Raw genomic sequence first — 17,330 nt, 5'->3', positions numbered from 1 at the left:
TATATATATATATATATATATATATATATATATATATATATATAGCAGCAGGTGGCTTTCTTCATCCAACATAAAACATGGATAATTTGGTTGTCCATTCTTTTTTACTGCAGAGAAGTATGCCACACATAGAGATGTTCTCTAGTTTACTGATCGATAGTTACCAACTAGACATCAGGTTGTTTACAGTTTGGGGAAAATAAATCCCAATAAGAGACATAAACCTCAGTGATGTTTATGGGCCAGGGTAAAAAACGATCCAAGAACAAATGGATACATCGACACTCAGACAGTACAGCAGTAGCTATCAATAAAGCAGGAATACCTAGAGAAAAATGGTAACCCGAAGGCCTGGCGAATAGCATTTCAAGAACAAGTGCTTCAGACACAGCCAGAAGACAGTGGCTGAGAATCAAGTCCTGGAGACCTGCATCTCTGGATACGCTGATGGCACAGGGGAGACGGGGGTGGGGGAAAAGACTCCATCTGTAAGATTGGTTGTAAAGGGAGACAAAAAATCTGAAGACACAAGCAAGAGAGAACAAGTGTGCTGTGACACCTAGATGATCAATAAAGAGGCTGGATGACCCAGCATCAACCTTGGAACAGAAGGGGCCAGAGTATAGAGATCCAGACATAAAAGGGTTTGTACAGCCATCTCTCTGAGTGAAGACACCATGACCCACCCCTCCTGCCCATTTGAAACAGCCTTGTTCTTCCTGAGGCCCATTCAAGCCAGCCCACCTCAGCTCTATGGGGTGAGGGGGAGAGCTTTCTGACCCCTGCTGTTACCACAGTCCCTTCTTCTTCCTCTCTCCATCCCACACTGCTATCAGAGCAAACCACAAACCACAGAAAGTTCACATCCCAACAGGCGACTACCCAAAACCAGCTGAGGCACCCCGGCCTTCAGGAGCGAGGCCTCCTCTCCAGTCTTAACCTCCCTCCCTTCATACACGGAGAGGACTGGGTGTCCAGCAGTCAGTTTCTCTGGCTCTGCGTGGTACCACTTCACCTCTTCTGGTTTCTCAGCACACAAGCAAATTCCTCCTGCTCATCCTTCAAACACAGCTCTGAGTCATCTGACTTGTGTGGAACCTTGCCTGGAATGGCCCAGCCCTGTGGAACCCTCAGCTCTCCAAACTCTTCTGAACTCATACTGAACTGCCACATTTCCTTCTGTTCTCCTACCTCTTTAACATCTGACTGTATTTAGTCTAGTTACAGGGTCTCAACAAACTGAAATCTAACTCAGAACAGCGCTCATTGAGCCATTTGTTACATTACCAAGAACATGATCTAAGATGGTCAACTCTTCAAACTCGTCCAAGCTTTCAAAATGTTTTTGTTTTCTCTTTCTACCATGCTGTAAGTATTTGTAGAGCACAACTTCATCTATATGGCTCATAGGAAAAGCTATGCTTGGTAAGTATTTACTAAATAAAAGAAAGTGATACACACAAAAGAAAAAAAATGATTATAAGTTAAACATCTCCAGGATACAAATAAATGGCTTGTTTTCAGTTTCAGAATTGTATACTACATCTGTAATATCCAAGTATCAAGGCAAAAAAAAGAAAACAAATAGGGAAAAAGAAAGAGAAGAACAAAGACAGACTGATAATCTCCAATCAGAAAAACCAGTCAGGTCTATGCAATTATTCCAATGTTAAAAATAACAATAACCTGAAATCTGAAACGTATTTCAGGACTCAAACATTTTGGAAAAGGAAAAGTCAACTTGTAAAATAGATACACTGAATGAGGTTTAAAAAAGAAAATCTCTAAGCTGGGTGCCAGTGGCTCACGTCTGTAATCCTAGCTACTCAGGTGGCTGAGATCTGAGGACCAGGGTTCAAAGCCAGCCCAGGCAGGGAAAGTCCATGAGACTCTTATCTCCAGTTAACCACCAGAAAACTGGAAATGGCGCTGTGGCTCAAGTGGTAGAGCGCTTGCTTTGAGCTGAAGAGCTGAGGGACAGCACCCAGGCCCAGAGTTCAAGACCTATGACCAAAAACACTCTAAAATATACTAGCTTTTTCCAGAAAATAGAAACCTACTGATGCTATTTCTTTCATTAATTAAATAATGAGTACTAGTACTGGGGATTGAACTCATGGCCTGGGCATTGTCCCTTAGCATTTTTGCTCAAGGCTATCATTCTACCACTTGAACCACAGCTCCACTTTAAGATATATAATATTTTTTAAGACTCACTTAAAAATGAAATATTACATGGGTCCCAGTGACTCATACCTGTAATCCTAGCTACTCAGGAAGCTGATCTGGAAGATCATAGTTCAAACCAGTAGGGCAGAAAAGTGTATGAGACTCCACCTCTAAAATGCCAGGCTGGAGCCACGCCACTAGCTGTACAGTGCCAGCTAAGCAAGCTCAACAAGCTCAAGGATCTGAGTTCAAACCCTTGCTTAGCAAGCACCCTTCTATTTAAGCCATGCCTCCAACCCTTTGCTCTAGTCATTTTTCAGATAAGAGTCTTGCATTTCTTTTACCCAGGCTGGATTAGACCACTTTCTCTTACTTAAGCTTTCCAACTAGCTGGAATTATAGGCTGGCCTTGAACTCAGAGCTCTACTTCCCAGCATACTTTTTTTTTTGCTGGTCCTGGGGCTTGAACTCAACCTGGGCACTATTCCTGAGTCTCATTGTGCTCAAGGCTGATGCTCTACCACTTGAGCCACCATGCCACTTCTGGCCTTTTCTGAGTAGTCATAAGTATTAAAGTTTCTCATTCAGCCGGGCTCCAGTGGCTTACTAACTACTTAGGAGGCTGAGATCCAAGGATCATGGCTCAAGCCAGTCCAAATAGCAAAGTTGGTGAGACTCTTATCTCCAGTTAAACACACACACATACACCACACACACAAAAAAAAACAAAAACAAAAACAGAAGTGGCACTGTGGCTCAAGTGGTACAGTACTAGCCTTGAGCAAAAAAGCTCAGGGACAGCAGCTAGGCCCTGAGTTTACGTCCCAGGACCAGCATATATATACACACACACACGTACAAAACGTTTCTCATTCACTCCTGTTAAATCTGGGTACGGTAACTGGCAAGCTTCGACTCCTGTTATATAAACATCACCTCCAGTTACCGACGGTAAATTACAGGGAATAAACCTGCTTACCCAAGCCACTCCTGCTGTCTTAGCAAATGATCCTTTACACAGACAAGAAGTAGCCTTCCCAGAAGTTTGGAATATTACAAGGACATAAATTCTGGAGTCTTACTGTGAAATGCAGTATCTAGGGCTCTGGTAAGATTTTCCAGTTCCCACTTCACTAGATCCAAGAATAGACAAAGCATATTTTGATGCACACAGCACAGGAAACCCAAGCCACCTACACATAGAAGCTTTGAGAATATAATTTAAGTACTAAAATTAATCACACCATGCAGGTTTCTACCAGCTGAAACTGAGGGGCTGGCGCCACAATCCCGGATCAGCACAATCACGGCTATTTTCAGCACGGATCCCATCAAGAAACTCATCTCAGGGCAAATATGGACTGCACAGGGAGGAAAGCTCCAAGATCCCCCCACCCCACAGGAGCTGCAGCCAGGCTCCACAGCAGGGACAGCCATGTGGGGTTGGGGCAGGAAGCCCCAGAATGAGAACCAAGGCAGGCTGGCGCCCTGTGTGGCAGGTATGCGGCACAAAGACAGCAAAACTCAAATAAGTCAGAAGAACGGGCGACCTAGGGAATGGAACTCTTGCAGCCACCGGCAGTGGGAACAAAACCCAGGGCAAACTGCTGTCTGTGCTCTGGCCAGTGGTGTTATTTTTTAATAAGAAATGTTCTCAAGCAAGCAAGGCTTTGGGCATTGGCTTAACTAAGGAGACTGCAATGGGACCAGGATCCTGCAGTTCCTGTCTTAGCAACAGTAGCAGCCCAGTGCCAAGGGCGCCGCCCCCTACCTTCCTCCCAAGCCTCCTAGACATAAACAGGAAAGGCTTGAGGAGGAAGCTTCCTCCTTGGTCTCCAAAATGCTTGTGGCCCTGCAGGCCGTGCACCACATGTGTCTGCATGTCTAAACATTTGACTCACTGTGTCCAAGCACCCAGCATAACCAGTTCCAGCCTCCACTCCTTGTCAAGGACTCTCCAAGCGCCCCATCTCATAAGCAAGGACGCACTGTGTGCTTACATCTGGAGTGCTTTCACTGTCTAAAACTGCCTAGTGAACCCACATTGGTTCCACATCCTCAGATCCAACCAACATCCCAGCGAAAATATTGGGGGGGCGGGGAAGACCCTACATCTGTACTGAACATGGACAGACATTTTTCGGTCTTATTCCCTAAACAATACAGTATAACAAGAATCTACATAGGATTTGTACCTTTTTTAAAAATAAGTAATCTAGAGATGATCCAGCATACATTGGAAGGGTGTTCATAAATCATACACGACTTTATTACACAAAAGGGACTTGGGGGAGAGGAGACTCAAATCCAAGGGACAACTATCCTAGGTTAGAATTACAGGAGATTGGGTCTTCCGAGGACCCTCCACTGGGATCCCCCTCACTATTCAAGCTCTGGACATTCCAGCTCCTAAGCCTTAAAAGACTTTTAAGATTTTAAAAGACTTTTGGGATGAAACTAGTGATCTACATCCTAGAATTCAACTCATTTACTTTACTACTTTGTTATAAACTTGATTGAATCTCCTTTGATTTGGGGTTTTTCGACTTGATAACCAGTGCAGTGTACTTCTATGTATACCTTCATACAATGCAATTATACGAAGTAAACAGTATCTCCCATGACAACAAAAGGAGTTAAGAAATCCATGTCCTTTCCTTTAGAGCACAAATAAATCCATACCTACATTCTTTGTGAAGCAAACTCAAGTGAGTTCACAGGAAAATGCCTCTCAAATGGCTACACAGACATCTGACCAGAAACCAATGATGGACTCTAAGAGCAAATACTTAAACTCATTTAAAATGCACCTCTTCTGGCTATGAGCAATGCAAAGAATAAGAGCTGACAGCCTTGCTTGAATCAAGTTTTCAAATCATTTACATTTCTTGCAACATTTTTCTCTATTTTTCTGTCCTTTGTGGAATAACCAGCAAATTTTACAAGGGGAAATTGGTTACTTGCCATTTCATTTTCTTTTCATTTAGAGTTCCCAATTCCGTAGTTCCTTCTGTATACTTTGCTTTATTTAGATTTAGCGCAATGCAGTAGACCTGCCTTGTGCTGGCAAGCTTGGCACTTTCCAGATTCTTGTTGATGATCCCAAAATAAACTGGTGTGCTAAAATAGTTTAACTGAAAATTATTATAAGCCAACATTCAGACATACAATTGTGTGTGTGTGCTGATCCTAGGGCTTGAACTCTGGTCTGGTCACTGTCCCTGAGCTTTGTTGCTCCAGGCTAATGCTCTACCACTTGATCCGAAGTTTCACTTTTGGCTCTTTGGTAATAACTGGATATAAGAGTCTTACAGATTTTATTGCCCAGGCTGGCTTCCAACTGCAATTTCAGATCTCAGCCTTCTGAATAGATAGGATTACAGGTGTGAGCCACCAGCACCTGGCTAACACCTATGATTTTTAAGATAAACATTTGAAATAGAAAGTAAAGGCCAAGGTTAAAAACCTGTGATCTTTCTGTTTGTAATATAGAGAGCTGGGGATGTAGCTCAGTGGTAGAACACATGCCTAACATACTCAAGTCCTGGGTTCCATCCCCAGCACCACAAAATAAAAAAATATATTATCTCCCCATCTGAAGTTATTCTCCAACATGGTCTTCCTGTTAGAGCAGTTTCTCCAAGTTCTGTAGCATGAAGAGCTAAGCACTCTAAATAGCTTCTCTCTCAGCTGTCAGTTGACTTAATTCCTTTGCAGCAGAACTTTTCCAGGGTAAGAAAGGGCAGAAGAGTGGGAAGGAAGGTGTGTGTGCATGCCTCCACAACTCAGGAGAAGCCAGAAATAGACTTCACTCCCACGATGCCCTGGCCAACCCCTACAGCCACAACCCTCTGAGAACTAACTATCCAACCACCTAATCTACTCAGCATGCATATACATCATGCAAAATAGCTAAGCCACACATTCCACTCTTTTAAAAAATGGCATTGATTTTGTGGGAAGATATGCCCAATTGATTGATTACACGATATCAGCGTTAAACATTTGCAATCAGCCCCAGAAAAGATGATCACCAGAAGCCTCATTCATTAGCCAACTGCAACCACAACAGAGCTCAGCCCCATGACCAGTGAAGGCAGGGGAAACACAGCATGGAGAGGGGTCTTTGCTAACTGGTCCACGTGAAGATTTGATGAGGTGAAATTTAAGCAGGTTTTGAAACGCCAGGCTCTTGGTGTCTTCTAGAATCTCCCCTAGTCTACCCTTTACAAGTGGCCATCTGGCCACTGCCTGAAGAATGCCAGTGACATGACCAGCTCCAGAAGGCCTGTACTCATCCATCCATATGGGTCCTCCCATGCACAACATAGATCTCTAAAGACATCTATGAAAATTCTCTTTGACCTCCCCCCACAACCCATTCTGAAAGGCACTGTCTCCAGCCATCCTGGCCACCCCTCTCTGAGTGCTAGCTTATCAGTATGCATCTTAAATGCCTGTGCAGTGAGAACCTGAGCATGCACAATCAAATTTGCCAGGGCCACCTTTGCTGAGGTGCAAAGAGAAGAACACACATATTAGAATCCTTCAATAGACTGCTCACATGATTGTGTCACATCAGAATAAGAGACTGTGAAGGCCAGCTATTATTCTCCCATTATTAATACCTATACTAAGGAAGTGGAGAAACAACCTGTTTTCAGTAGACAAAGCAAACCCTGCATGTGCAAGAAACTTGCACTGTGGACATCAATGAGCTTCTAAGGATTTTCCCATCACACAGTCTAATCAAATGGTTCTCAAAGGGTGGTCCCCACCCCACCAGCAGCAGCAGCAGCAGCATCCAACACCTGAGTCACATGAATGCAAATGATCAGGTCCAGACCTACAGAATCAGAATCTCTGGGAGTCCAACAAGCTCCAGAGGAATCTGATACACAATCAAGATCTGAGAAACATGAACTAGATGATGGTGCCACGTCACAAAGAGGTACTGGCTTCCCAGATAGGCAGCTATCTTATAACCCACAAAAAAGAAAGGTAATTAACACACAAAGACATATATTCACATAACAAAGCCATATCTACCTCATGTAATACCTACATATGTAAGTGAAAAGCCCTGCATTTATGTAAGATCTACTTTAAATGCCTACAGCTTCTGTCCCTACAATGTCAGGAAAAACCTGATCCAAAGTAGAAGCTTTCTGTCCAGCACAGCAATTGAGCGACGAGTCAGCTATAAAGTCCACACCCCATCCAAGACCTTGCTACACCTGCCAAAAGTTTTGCTGAGTCCAACATGCTCTGTTGCAGTTTAAGAAAAAAAGAAAAACAAGATTTGTGAAGATAATAAGATTTATCTAAAATCACATTTAAAAAATCGTTTTAAAAATCTAATATTGAGAGGACATATGGAGAGAAAATAGCTACTATATGCAGTACCACAGGAGATACATACATGGTTTCATGTTATTTAGTTTTCAAGAGGGCCTTCTGTGGTGAACACTATTACTTCTGTTCTAGATAATAGAAAAAGAAGCTGGATGGTTATAATCTTACGAAGTCACACTACTGTGCTGATGATCAATTTCAAAGAAAACTCTGTCAAATTCCAAAATCCCAGGTTTCTCCCACATTACAGACAGAACTTAGCCACTTCACAAAAGGAGTTAAGATTCACGTAGATGGAGCCAAGCTCTATAGTTTCCAACATGCCACTCTGTTCTACGGTCTTCCCATGAACAAGCTGAGTCCCAGTTCCTTCATGTGTTGGTGGAGGGGGGAGTGGCGGGGGGGGGGGGTAGCCGGTAGTAAATAGAAAGATCACACTGCAGTTTTTAACTTGTTTATGCACAAGTATAGATGACTTTTACTTTTTACTTTACTATTAAGTCACAGCATTACAGGTGCTTTTAGCTATAAAAATGAACTCAGATTCCATCTTACTCAAAGAATCTTACTTTGAGGTTCGTTGAAAGACCCCTTTGCAATCCAAAAAATAACCAGAATACCAGGAGGCGTATAACCCAACTGAAATTGTGTGTAGACACCTATCTAGGAAGAGCTAACAGCTTGAATGAGATCACCAAGTGAATTAATGACAAGCCAAGCTGCTCAGGAAGCTGAGATCTGAGGGTTGCAGTTTGAAGTCAGTCCAGGCAAGACAGTCCATGAGACTCTTATCTCCAACACACACACACACACACACACACACACACACACACACACACACACACACACACCAAAAGTGAAGCTGCTCAAGTGATAGAGTACTAGGCCTTCATCATAAAAGCTCAGGGACAGAGCCCAGCTGAGTTCACCACACACACACACACACACCAAAAGTGAAGCTGCTCAAGTGATAGAGTACTAGGCCTTCATCATAAAAGCTCAGGGACAGAGCCCAGCTGAGTTCACACTCCAGGACCAGTCAATAAAAATAAATAAATAAATGAGTAGAAAACTGTTTACATCACCAAACCTAAACTTCACTGTGTTGAAGGTGATGGGAACATAACACTTTCTAAGAGTGATCCAATCAGATCTGTCCTTCAGAAAATGCTCTAGGCCTGCAGCGAGAATAACAATCCAGGCAAGAACTGATGCCGTCTAGGCAAAGGCAAAAAGAGAAATGACTGGCTAGTGGTGTTTGGTGATGGTTAGGGTTTGGGAACTGGGACAGGCATAAAATCACCGAGTCAAGCAGGGCACCATGCACTAGGGTAGAATAGAGGAACACGGTAGATTAACAATGGTTAAACTCTGGAGACTAAAATTCAGGAAGAAAACACAGTTTACGACACAGATTAGGGTGCTATCAGCATAGATATGAGAAGTGACGCTCTGTGAGTGGTTCCATTTTCCAGAAAGAGAGTTACAATGTTTTTAGAATGGGGCTGGGAAAGATGGGGTGATCGATGGAAGGGGATGACATTGATCCAGACGCGTTGTACTCATATCTGACTTGCTGCACTCAAACTCCTTTGTACAACTTCTTAAAATAAGATTAAAAAAATTTTTTTAAAGGTTTTAGAAAACATTTAAGAAACCTGATGGGTTTTCTAGACAACCAGGAGAAAACCAGGAGAGTTCAACAACAAGGACACAAAGTGCTTTTTGGAAAGAACCACCAATCATGAAACACAGCAGTGGGGTTGATCCAAGCTAAGTTCAAAGCACATCCAGTGAATTCAACAAACAGGTGAGCTAAACGAGCTGCGGAGGGCAGTGAGGTATGAATCAACTCCTAGGTGCAACTTGGGAGTATGCCGGCAGGGAGAATGGAAAGCGAGTGCCCCGCTACACTGGGACCTGAAGAAGAGAAAATAGGGGCAATAATTCAAAGTGTGGGCTTTAAAGCAAGAGTATCCTGACAAAATAATCAAAATAAACACAAGTGTCCTTGTAAGCAGGATGATGGAAAGTAGAAGGCTCCAGTCTGATGGCAACACTGGTTTCTGACTGGCCCTCAACACTCTTTCATTTTACTAATTTGTAATGCCAGGTCTTCTTTCCTTCCTTCTTCCACAGTCCCTCAATGCCTTCAGAAGACTGAGTGAACACAATGTAAAGCTCCAATGTAATCTGGTATTCTGCACTTCAGAAAGCAGGATGTCAGAGACGGGTCTGTGGCTCAAGTGGCATACCCAGGGCTTTAGGTTCAATCCCCAGCATACATATATAGTAAATGAGTATTTAAAAAGGAAGAGAAAAAAAGAATTAGACTACTTGATAACTAAAGTTGCCTACTTTTAACGTTTATGAAACCCAGTTTGGTACGAAGTAAAAAAGATTCTAGAATCAACATCCTAGTTTCTGCTGATGTACAGTTCTGAAATGATTGTCTAAAAGAACTAATACAGTGGATTGAAAAGACAATGCTTCCCAAGAACTGCCCAGTACTTACAATAAAACCCAAATCACAACAATAAGCGACATGCCACTCAAGCCAAATAACATTATATAAACATATTGCAAATACACAAAATGCAATAAAAACAAATCTCTATTTAATTTGTGATCATTGTGACGGCTGTGCAAAGACAAGTTTATACCATTTAGATGTGCATGAGGTAATACAAGTCATTCAATAAATGAGATTCATCATTACGATTAACACTTCATAAAATAAACTTTTCAAAGCTCCAGTTCAATATAGATACATGAAGACAGAATCATGAAACCTGCCAAATACTGTTTGAAAAAGGAGGAAGGTAGGGAGAAAATGATTAGAAGTACAGAGGACAGGGAACCTGCAAGTATATGAAAACATCATAGTAAAACCCCCTCAGATGACAAATGCATGCTAATTTAAAAATAAGTTTTAAAGAAAGAGACATTACATATACTCACTATAAGCCAATTCCTATGTACACTTTACACAGGTTGCTAAAAGACAAAGCAAGATTAAAGGATGAAGCAGTAAGATAGTTCTCTTTAAAAATACCAAACCACTGAATTTATTAATCCACCTCAGTATATGGCTCAAAGTGAAATAAGCTGGCATTAGGTTCTTCATGACCTATTACGTCCCTCTGATGTATACCCATCTGAAACCCCCAACTTGAATAACCAAAATTTACAAATTAGGAGATAAAGAGGAACAAGAAACAATGTCAAAAAACAAGCAATTATCCAAACCCAGTAATTTGAGGATTAATCCATAGACCAAACAACTCAACACAAATCAATAGCATATTAAAACTTAAAATGGAGGGAACACTATTGTGGGGACAGCGGGGGCCGCAGGGAGGGCAGGAGGGAGAGGATTTAAATTATAAAACCAAACAGAATATGGACTCCTGGATTCCCAACTACATAAACAAAAATGCAAACACAACCTAAGACTCCACCTAAACATGGTATCAGACAGTACTCAACCTCTTAAGTCATAGCTAGGAATACAGGCATGAGCCACCGGCGCCTGGCTCTGTGTGTGTGTGTGTGTGTGTGTGTGTGTGTGTGTCTGTGTGTGTGTGTGTCTGTGTGTGTGTGTGTGTCTGTGCGTGTCTCTGTGTGTGTCTCTGTGTGTGTGTGTCTGTGTGTGTAATAAAAAAAAAAAGCGAGAGAAAGAATATACACATTGTGACTGAGTTTTCATGATTTCAAGTTGCAGAACTTCCGGGAGTTGAAGGATTGGGCTCCTCTTCTCACTCTACAAACTCAAGGAAGATTAGGTAAGCAAGTGGAACAAAAGCTACCAGAGGTTCTTGGTGGGTGGGCCACCAGGCCCTCCTTCTTTCCCCATCACAGGATGCCATTCAGATGCACCGACCTGCTCAGCAGTTACTTACCTAAAGGTACTTATTTATACAATGTACTGAGCTGTATGAATCTTGCTCTCCATTGGCTCAGCTCTAAACACCCACGTGGTGGGCCAACTTACCCCTACGCTGATGAGCATGTGAAGGCCGCTGGGGGAAGTCACACAACAGTAGTGGGAGGGCTTGGGAGTGTCCAATAAACTGAGGCACAGAGGCAAAGGGACAGAGGGATTTCTGAGCTGGCACTATTACTAATCACCCTCAGAGCCAAGCCAAGAACCAGGTCTTGGAAGGTGGTCAGTGCCGCCGGCACTCTGGTACTCCCTGCGTGGCTCTGTCTCTTACTGACCTTCCCGTGCTCCTTCCTCATGTGGGAGATGTACACTTCCCTCTGCGTGAACAGGCGGTCACACTCCCAACAAGTCCACCCAAGAATGGTCGACTTCTTGGATTCCACGGACTTTTTTGCAGGAGACGGTGACTTCTTTTCCAATTTCTCTTTCCCATTCATGGACTTGGTGTCCTCTTTGCTGTGGTTTGATGAATTTTGAGATGCAGGCTTAATGCTCAAAGGCAAGTGTATACCCAAGTTGGGAGGCCCTTGAATACTTTTCAATGTTCCATGCATAGACTGCATTACAAAAAGAAAAGAAATAACTATCACAAGTCACACCGTAGAAAGAAAGCACATGTAGATGGTCTTAATACTTTATAGACATTTCAACAGGATTTTTGTAAAATCATTTAGGAATAGTTCCTAATTAGCAAAGAAGAAAAGCTAAGACAAAACAAACAAACAAAAAAAGTTAAGAAATAAAAGAGAACTATCTTTGGTAATTGTCTTGTGTTTCTAGTTCCAAATGGTTCTTTAAACTTTATATACCTGTGCCATTTAAAAATGTTCTAAAGACAGATCCCCATACTCAAATCAAATTAGTCATGGTACTCTTCCTCTCCTGGCCTGCCCTGAGTCCTCTCTCCAACAGACTATTTCTGGACTGTTTTCTCTTCTGATTTGCAGCAATGTTTTAATGGGCTAGTATACCATGGCTTACCAACATGACCCAATTTCTAAGACCCTCAGTTAGCAGCAAGACTTTCTCTCTCCCTTTCACAGACTCCGAACACTTGTGATTCTGCAGGATTTTGCTGATGGGTGGGGGTAATTTTCATCTCCCCAGCTCCTATCTGAATGCATCCGAGATTTGTGAGCCCTCCACAGAAGATACCTAATTGTATAGCTATTTATTACTATTAGCATAATAGACAAAACAGCAACCTAAAACTCACGAGACACCAAATGCCAGAGGTATAAGAATCAGTGCTATTTGGTTGTAAAGATGGGCTCACTGTGGTTTTTGTCTTTTATGTACTCAGGGCATAAAGCCCACAACAATAAAAGGAAGCAGTGTGTGCCTTACTCAGTTTATCTGACAGTTTATCTTCCAATGGGGCCAGACTCTGCTGAATAGGATGCAGAATGGCAGCTGGCCTTTACATCCCTGAGCCTACAGAAGACAAGACCTGGACTCTGACCCCCAAAACCCAAGTCCCTTAAATCACAGAGCCTGGCTCCATGACCTCCCCGCCACACTCCTGCTGAAGCTCAAGCTTACAATGCCTTCTGCCTGCTCCGGCTCTCAGAGTGAAGGGCTTATCTAAACAGCACCAGGATTAGCTGGCCCACATTCCTGGGTGGAAAAGGCTGCTGTGATGTTCTCTTTAGCGGGTCACAAGGCCTAACTAACAGATAAACATTAAACCGGTTGATCAGCACGGACAGAGTGGTCCGCCTCAGTCTTCCTCTTCAGAGAAAAGCTGGACAGATAGGATTTTCAGTCAGCTCAAAACTATGCACCGGTCTTATCTCTACCAGGGAAGCAGGCACAAAGCTTCTAGGTTTGATCTTCTTTCAAAATGGAAGCTAACTTTTTACATTTTAAGCCGTTTTAAACACAAAGACAAAGTCTAAAACCTTCCAATAAAACGTTGTATCTAGACAAATGCATTTCAATGAAGAGACTGAAGAGGATCTTTTATAATTCTAAAGTACTATAGAAATTACAGAAAAAAAAGCAAAACTTCTGCCATGACTAAAGAGGACTACAGGAGATGTGCTAAAATTAGATTTTTAAATTTTTCATTCACTTTATTTATACAATGTAGTTTAAAAAAAAAGGCTAAAACAAAAAAAAAATTTTTAAGTAAAAGAAGACAGTTGGGCTGGGTGGCCTGTGGCTCAGGAGGCTGAGTTCAAAGCCAGCCTGGACAGAAAAGTCCCCATGAGACTCATATCTCTAATTAACCACTCATACTACAAGGGGAGCCATGGCTCAAAGTGGGAGTGCTCAAGGACAGCGCTGAGGCTCTGTTCAAGCCCCACAACCAACAACAACAAAGGAAATACAATTGAGATGTGGCTTAGTGTAGAGTTAGAGTTCTTTGTACAAGGAAGGAAGGAAGGGAGGGAGGGAGGGAGGGAAGGAGGGAGGGAGGGAGGGAGGAGGGAGAATTGATTTTTTTCCTTAGCTCTTACAATAAATGACAGTTTGTAACTAAAAGGCTTACTTCAAATGTGAATGGCACACAGGACCTAAAAGTAAATAAATCTGTTTTGACAGAACAAAGTGCCACCTGTAAATGAGTGCCTGTGAGTAGCCACAGCCCCACTCCCATTCCATTTCTTCTTCAATCCTTTCTCCCAGGCATCAGGGAAACCACATACAGCCAGAACTAGATATATCATTAAAAAGATGATAACCTAGAATTTTATTCTTGCCTACCCCAAATGCATAAATGTAGAGTAATATTTTAAGATGCACAGATCATCCTTGAAAGTCAGGCATGGTTCAACATGCCTGTAATCCCAGCAATCAGGAGGCTATAGCAGGAGGATTAAAATTCTAGACAACCCTGGATTACACAATGAGAGCTTGTCTCAACAAAAAACAACAAAAATCCATGTTTGAACAGAGAACCTCAGTGAGTGAGCATTTCCATTGTATCACAGAGGCTCTTAAAGCATTGGACGACTGAAAACATTAGTGTCCTCCTTGTGGCCATAAGATTTTACCACTCCACAGCATTCACAAGAAACCCTAACCACAAAGACCCCTCCCCACCTTCTGATCGGCTGGTGACTTCCAAAGGCAGAACCTTGTGAGACTCTTCCAAGAGACTCTTCTTCCTCCCCCTTCCTTCCCTTCTGTCTCCCTTCCTCCTTTCCTTCCCTTCTTCTTCATGCCTTCCTCCTTCTTCTCTTTTTTTGGCACATAAAATATTGAAACAGCTTGATCCAATGTGCCCATGTATTTATTTTAGTAATTTTATTGTCCTGTCATTCATCATTATTTACTGTCTATCCATTTTACAGTACACACTGTAATCTCAGCACTTGAGAGGCAAAGGCAGAAGAATTCTGAGCTCTAAAAACAAACAAAAACGCAAAACACACACACACACACACAAAGTGCTGGGGATCCTGGGTAGTAGAGTACCTGCCTAGAATGCTAGCAAGCATTGCACTCCATTTCCTAACACCACATACACACACATACACATACACATATTACCATCTGGGCTCAAACATTTAAAATATCTTAAGAGGATTTACTGAACTTCCAACTAAAAATGAAGCATCTCCCTCTCCCAGTACATTTCATACTCCCTAGCAACAGCAGGCTATGCATGTTTAAGCTACGTGTGTCCGGATAGGCTTAAGACAGGAAATTTCAAGAATTAACAATCCATTCGTCTAATGAACATGAAAATAAAATTATTAAGACACTTCATTTGATCCTGTGATCCCAAGCAGAACCAGGATTTGAACTCAGGGCTTCATGCTTTCTCAGCTTGCTGTCTGGCTAGCAAACTACCACTTGAATCATGTTTCCAATCTGGAGTGAGTGCGTGCGTGCGTGCGTGCGTGCGTGCGTGTGTGTGTGTGTGTGTGTGTGCGCACGTGCACCAGTTCTACAGTTTGAACTCGGGTCCCGTGTGTGTGTGCGTGTGTGTGTCTGTGTGTGTGCACGTGCGCCAGTTCTACAGTTTGAACTCGGGACCTGGGCCCTATCCCAGGCAAGCACTTTATCACTTGGATCACAGTTCTACTTTTCAGCTCTTTTTAGTGACTAATTGGAGATAAAGTCTCCTAGGCTTTTCTGCCCAGGGCTGACTTGAAAACACGACCCTCAGATCTCAGCCTCTTGTGTAACTAGGATTGCAGGTGTGAACCACTAACACCTGGTAGCTCTCTGGTAGGGATTTGGAAAGGAGGAGTTTGGACTTTTTTTTTCCCACGCTCGCTTTAAACCACATTCCTCTGGGTCTCAATCTCCTAAGTAGCTAAGATTGAAGGCGGGAGCCAAAGTGTCCAATTACTTTATTTGACTTTTAACTGAATGAGCTATCTATCAATTGATAGATTGATCGATCTATAATATACACTTTTACAAGAAAAAAAGTTAAGAAAAAGATTGAGTTGATGATGGCATCGGATCTCCTGTTTTTCTAGAAGTCCCTGTAACTGCTGAAAGCCAGAGAACCTTCCCTCCTAAGTACTCAAGGAACAAAACTGGTAACCTGTCAGTGTCCCAGCAAACAGGCAAAAGGCCAGAAGGGAACACTGGCCTCAGAAAGCTCAGAAGGCTGACAACACAGCTGAGTGTCCCTGGAGAGCAGACAGAGATGGTCCAAGTAAGACACTGTGCTCCTCAATAACCCAACAGCACGCCAGGCACAGGCACCCACTCTGCCTGAATAGTTAATCCTCATTTTTACATGCAAACTTCATAAGCTAAGTAAAAAACAAACAAACAAAAACTCCAAACTAAAGACTCAAGGGCATCAAATTGAACTGCTGATATAATATCAAGGAGCAAAATCTTCATTTTTTTAAAAAAAGAAATAGAGTAGTATTTGTATGAATTAGCATAATTCCTACCGATTTCTAAATATCGTATGTAGTAGAGTACTCAAAATAGTATAATATATACATATACATGTATATAACATATACATATATATGTGTATATTATATACATATATGTGCCCAAATGCTTGATTATTCTTTGAAAAATCAGAGCATGCATTTGTTCCCTTGCATGCATCTTTGCAGAAGGCAGATCCAGACCCTGTGTAAACAGCGCCCACATCACATGAACACAGGAAGACAGGGTCCTATGTTGCTCACTGACAACAACAGCTTCCATCCCTTCTTTGGAAAGTGCAACACGCCCTGCAGATGGCTGCGACTCAGCCTTGGCTTAAGTATCTGCAACTCACTAAGAGGAGAGGAGAGGAGATGCACACACACCTTGATATGGTCCATCATAAGTTGCTTCTGTGCATATAAAAGAGAACAGTCTGGACACTTGAAAACAGACACCTTCTGGTTTTCAATGTGCTGGTCAAAGTGGCGATACAGCAAGGTTTGCAGGGTGAACACAGTGTCGCACATGGCACACTTATAGATTACTCTAAAATAGAAGAAGTGCAGCGAGATCACGTCAGTCAGCCTCATCTCAAGTCAAAGGAGCTGCTACTTGACATCTAAGGGACTCAGGAGGCAGAAGCACGTTGAGAACACACAGACAATTAAAAGAACAACATTTTACCTTTGGAACAAACTTTTCAAGACAGCTGGCAGCACTCAATTACAAATAAATCTTACCATTCCACAGGAAGAAGCATTAGGCTACATTTATTGAGAAGTCTAAACTAAAGACCATTTGACACCTTAGAAATCGATACCTGTTTCTTTGGAGCAAAAGCATCTTTTTTTTTGGGGGGGCGTGGTGGGGACTGGGCAAGGGGAAGACGGGACCTTAACAGCTCAGTGGTGGTACCCTAACTTGAAAAAAGCATTTGGTTAATGAGTTGAGTAGGCCCACTAGACTCCAACGATGGAACACGTTACTACTTGTTACAAGTTTT

At 42.4% G+C, this 17,330-nt stretch overlaps 1 protein-coding gene across 3 annotated transcripts in view; it reads right to left on the bottom strand.

Moving 5' to 3' along the window:
* Znf532 (zinc finger protein 532) overlaps positions 1-17,330 on the bottom strand; it is a 103,279-nt gene that overhangs the window by 9,660 nt on the left and 76,289 nt on the right. Inside the window, exons 6-7 of one of the 3 annotated variants that reach the window (XM_013019023.1) lie at positions 16,711-16,873; positions 11,746-12,027 (exon numbers count right to left, since the gene is read on the bottom strand). The exons of the other annotated variants lie outside the window; for them this stretch is intronic. Coding sequence (XP_012874477.1) covers positions 11,746-12,027; positions 16,711-16,873 — 445 coding nt within the window. The remainder of the gene's footprint in view (positions 1-11,745; positions 12,028-16,710; positions 16,874-17,330) is intronic. 3 annotated transcript variants of the gene reach the window in all.

The sequence above is a fragment of the Dipodomys ordii genome, unplaced genomic scaffold (genome assembly GCF_000151885.1).
Source record: "Dipodomys ordii isolate 6190 unplaced genomic scaffold, Dord_2.0 Scaffold43, whole genome shotgun sequence".
Lineage (NCBI taxonomy): Eukaryota > Metazoa > Chordata > Mammalia > Rodentia > Heteromyidae > Dipodomys > Dipodomys ordii.
The sequence above is the reverse complement of the archived record's forward strand: the minus strand, read 5'-3'. Positions and strand labels throughout refer to the sequence as shown.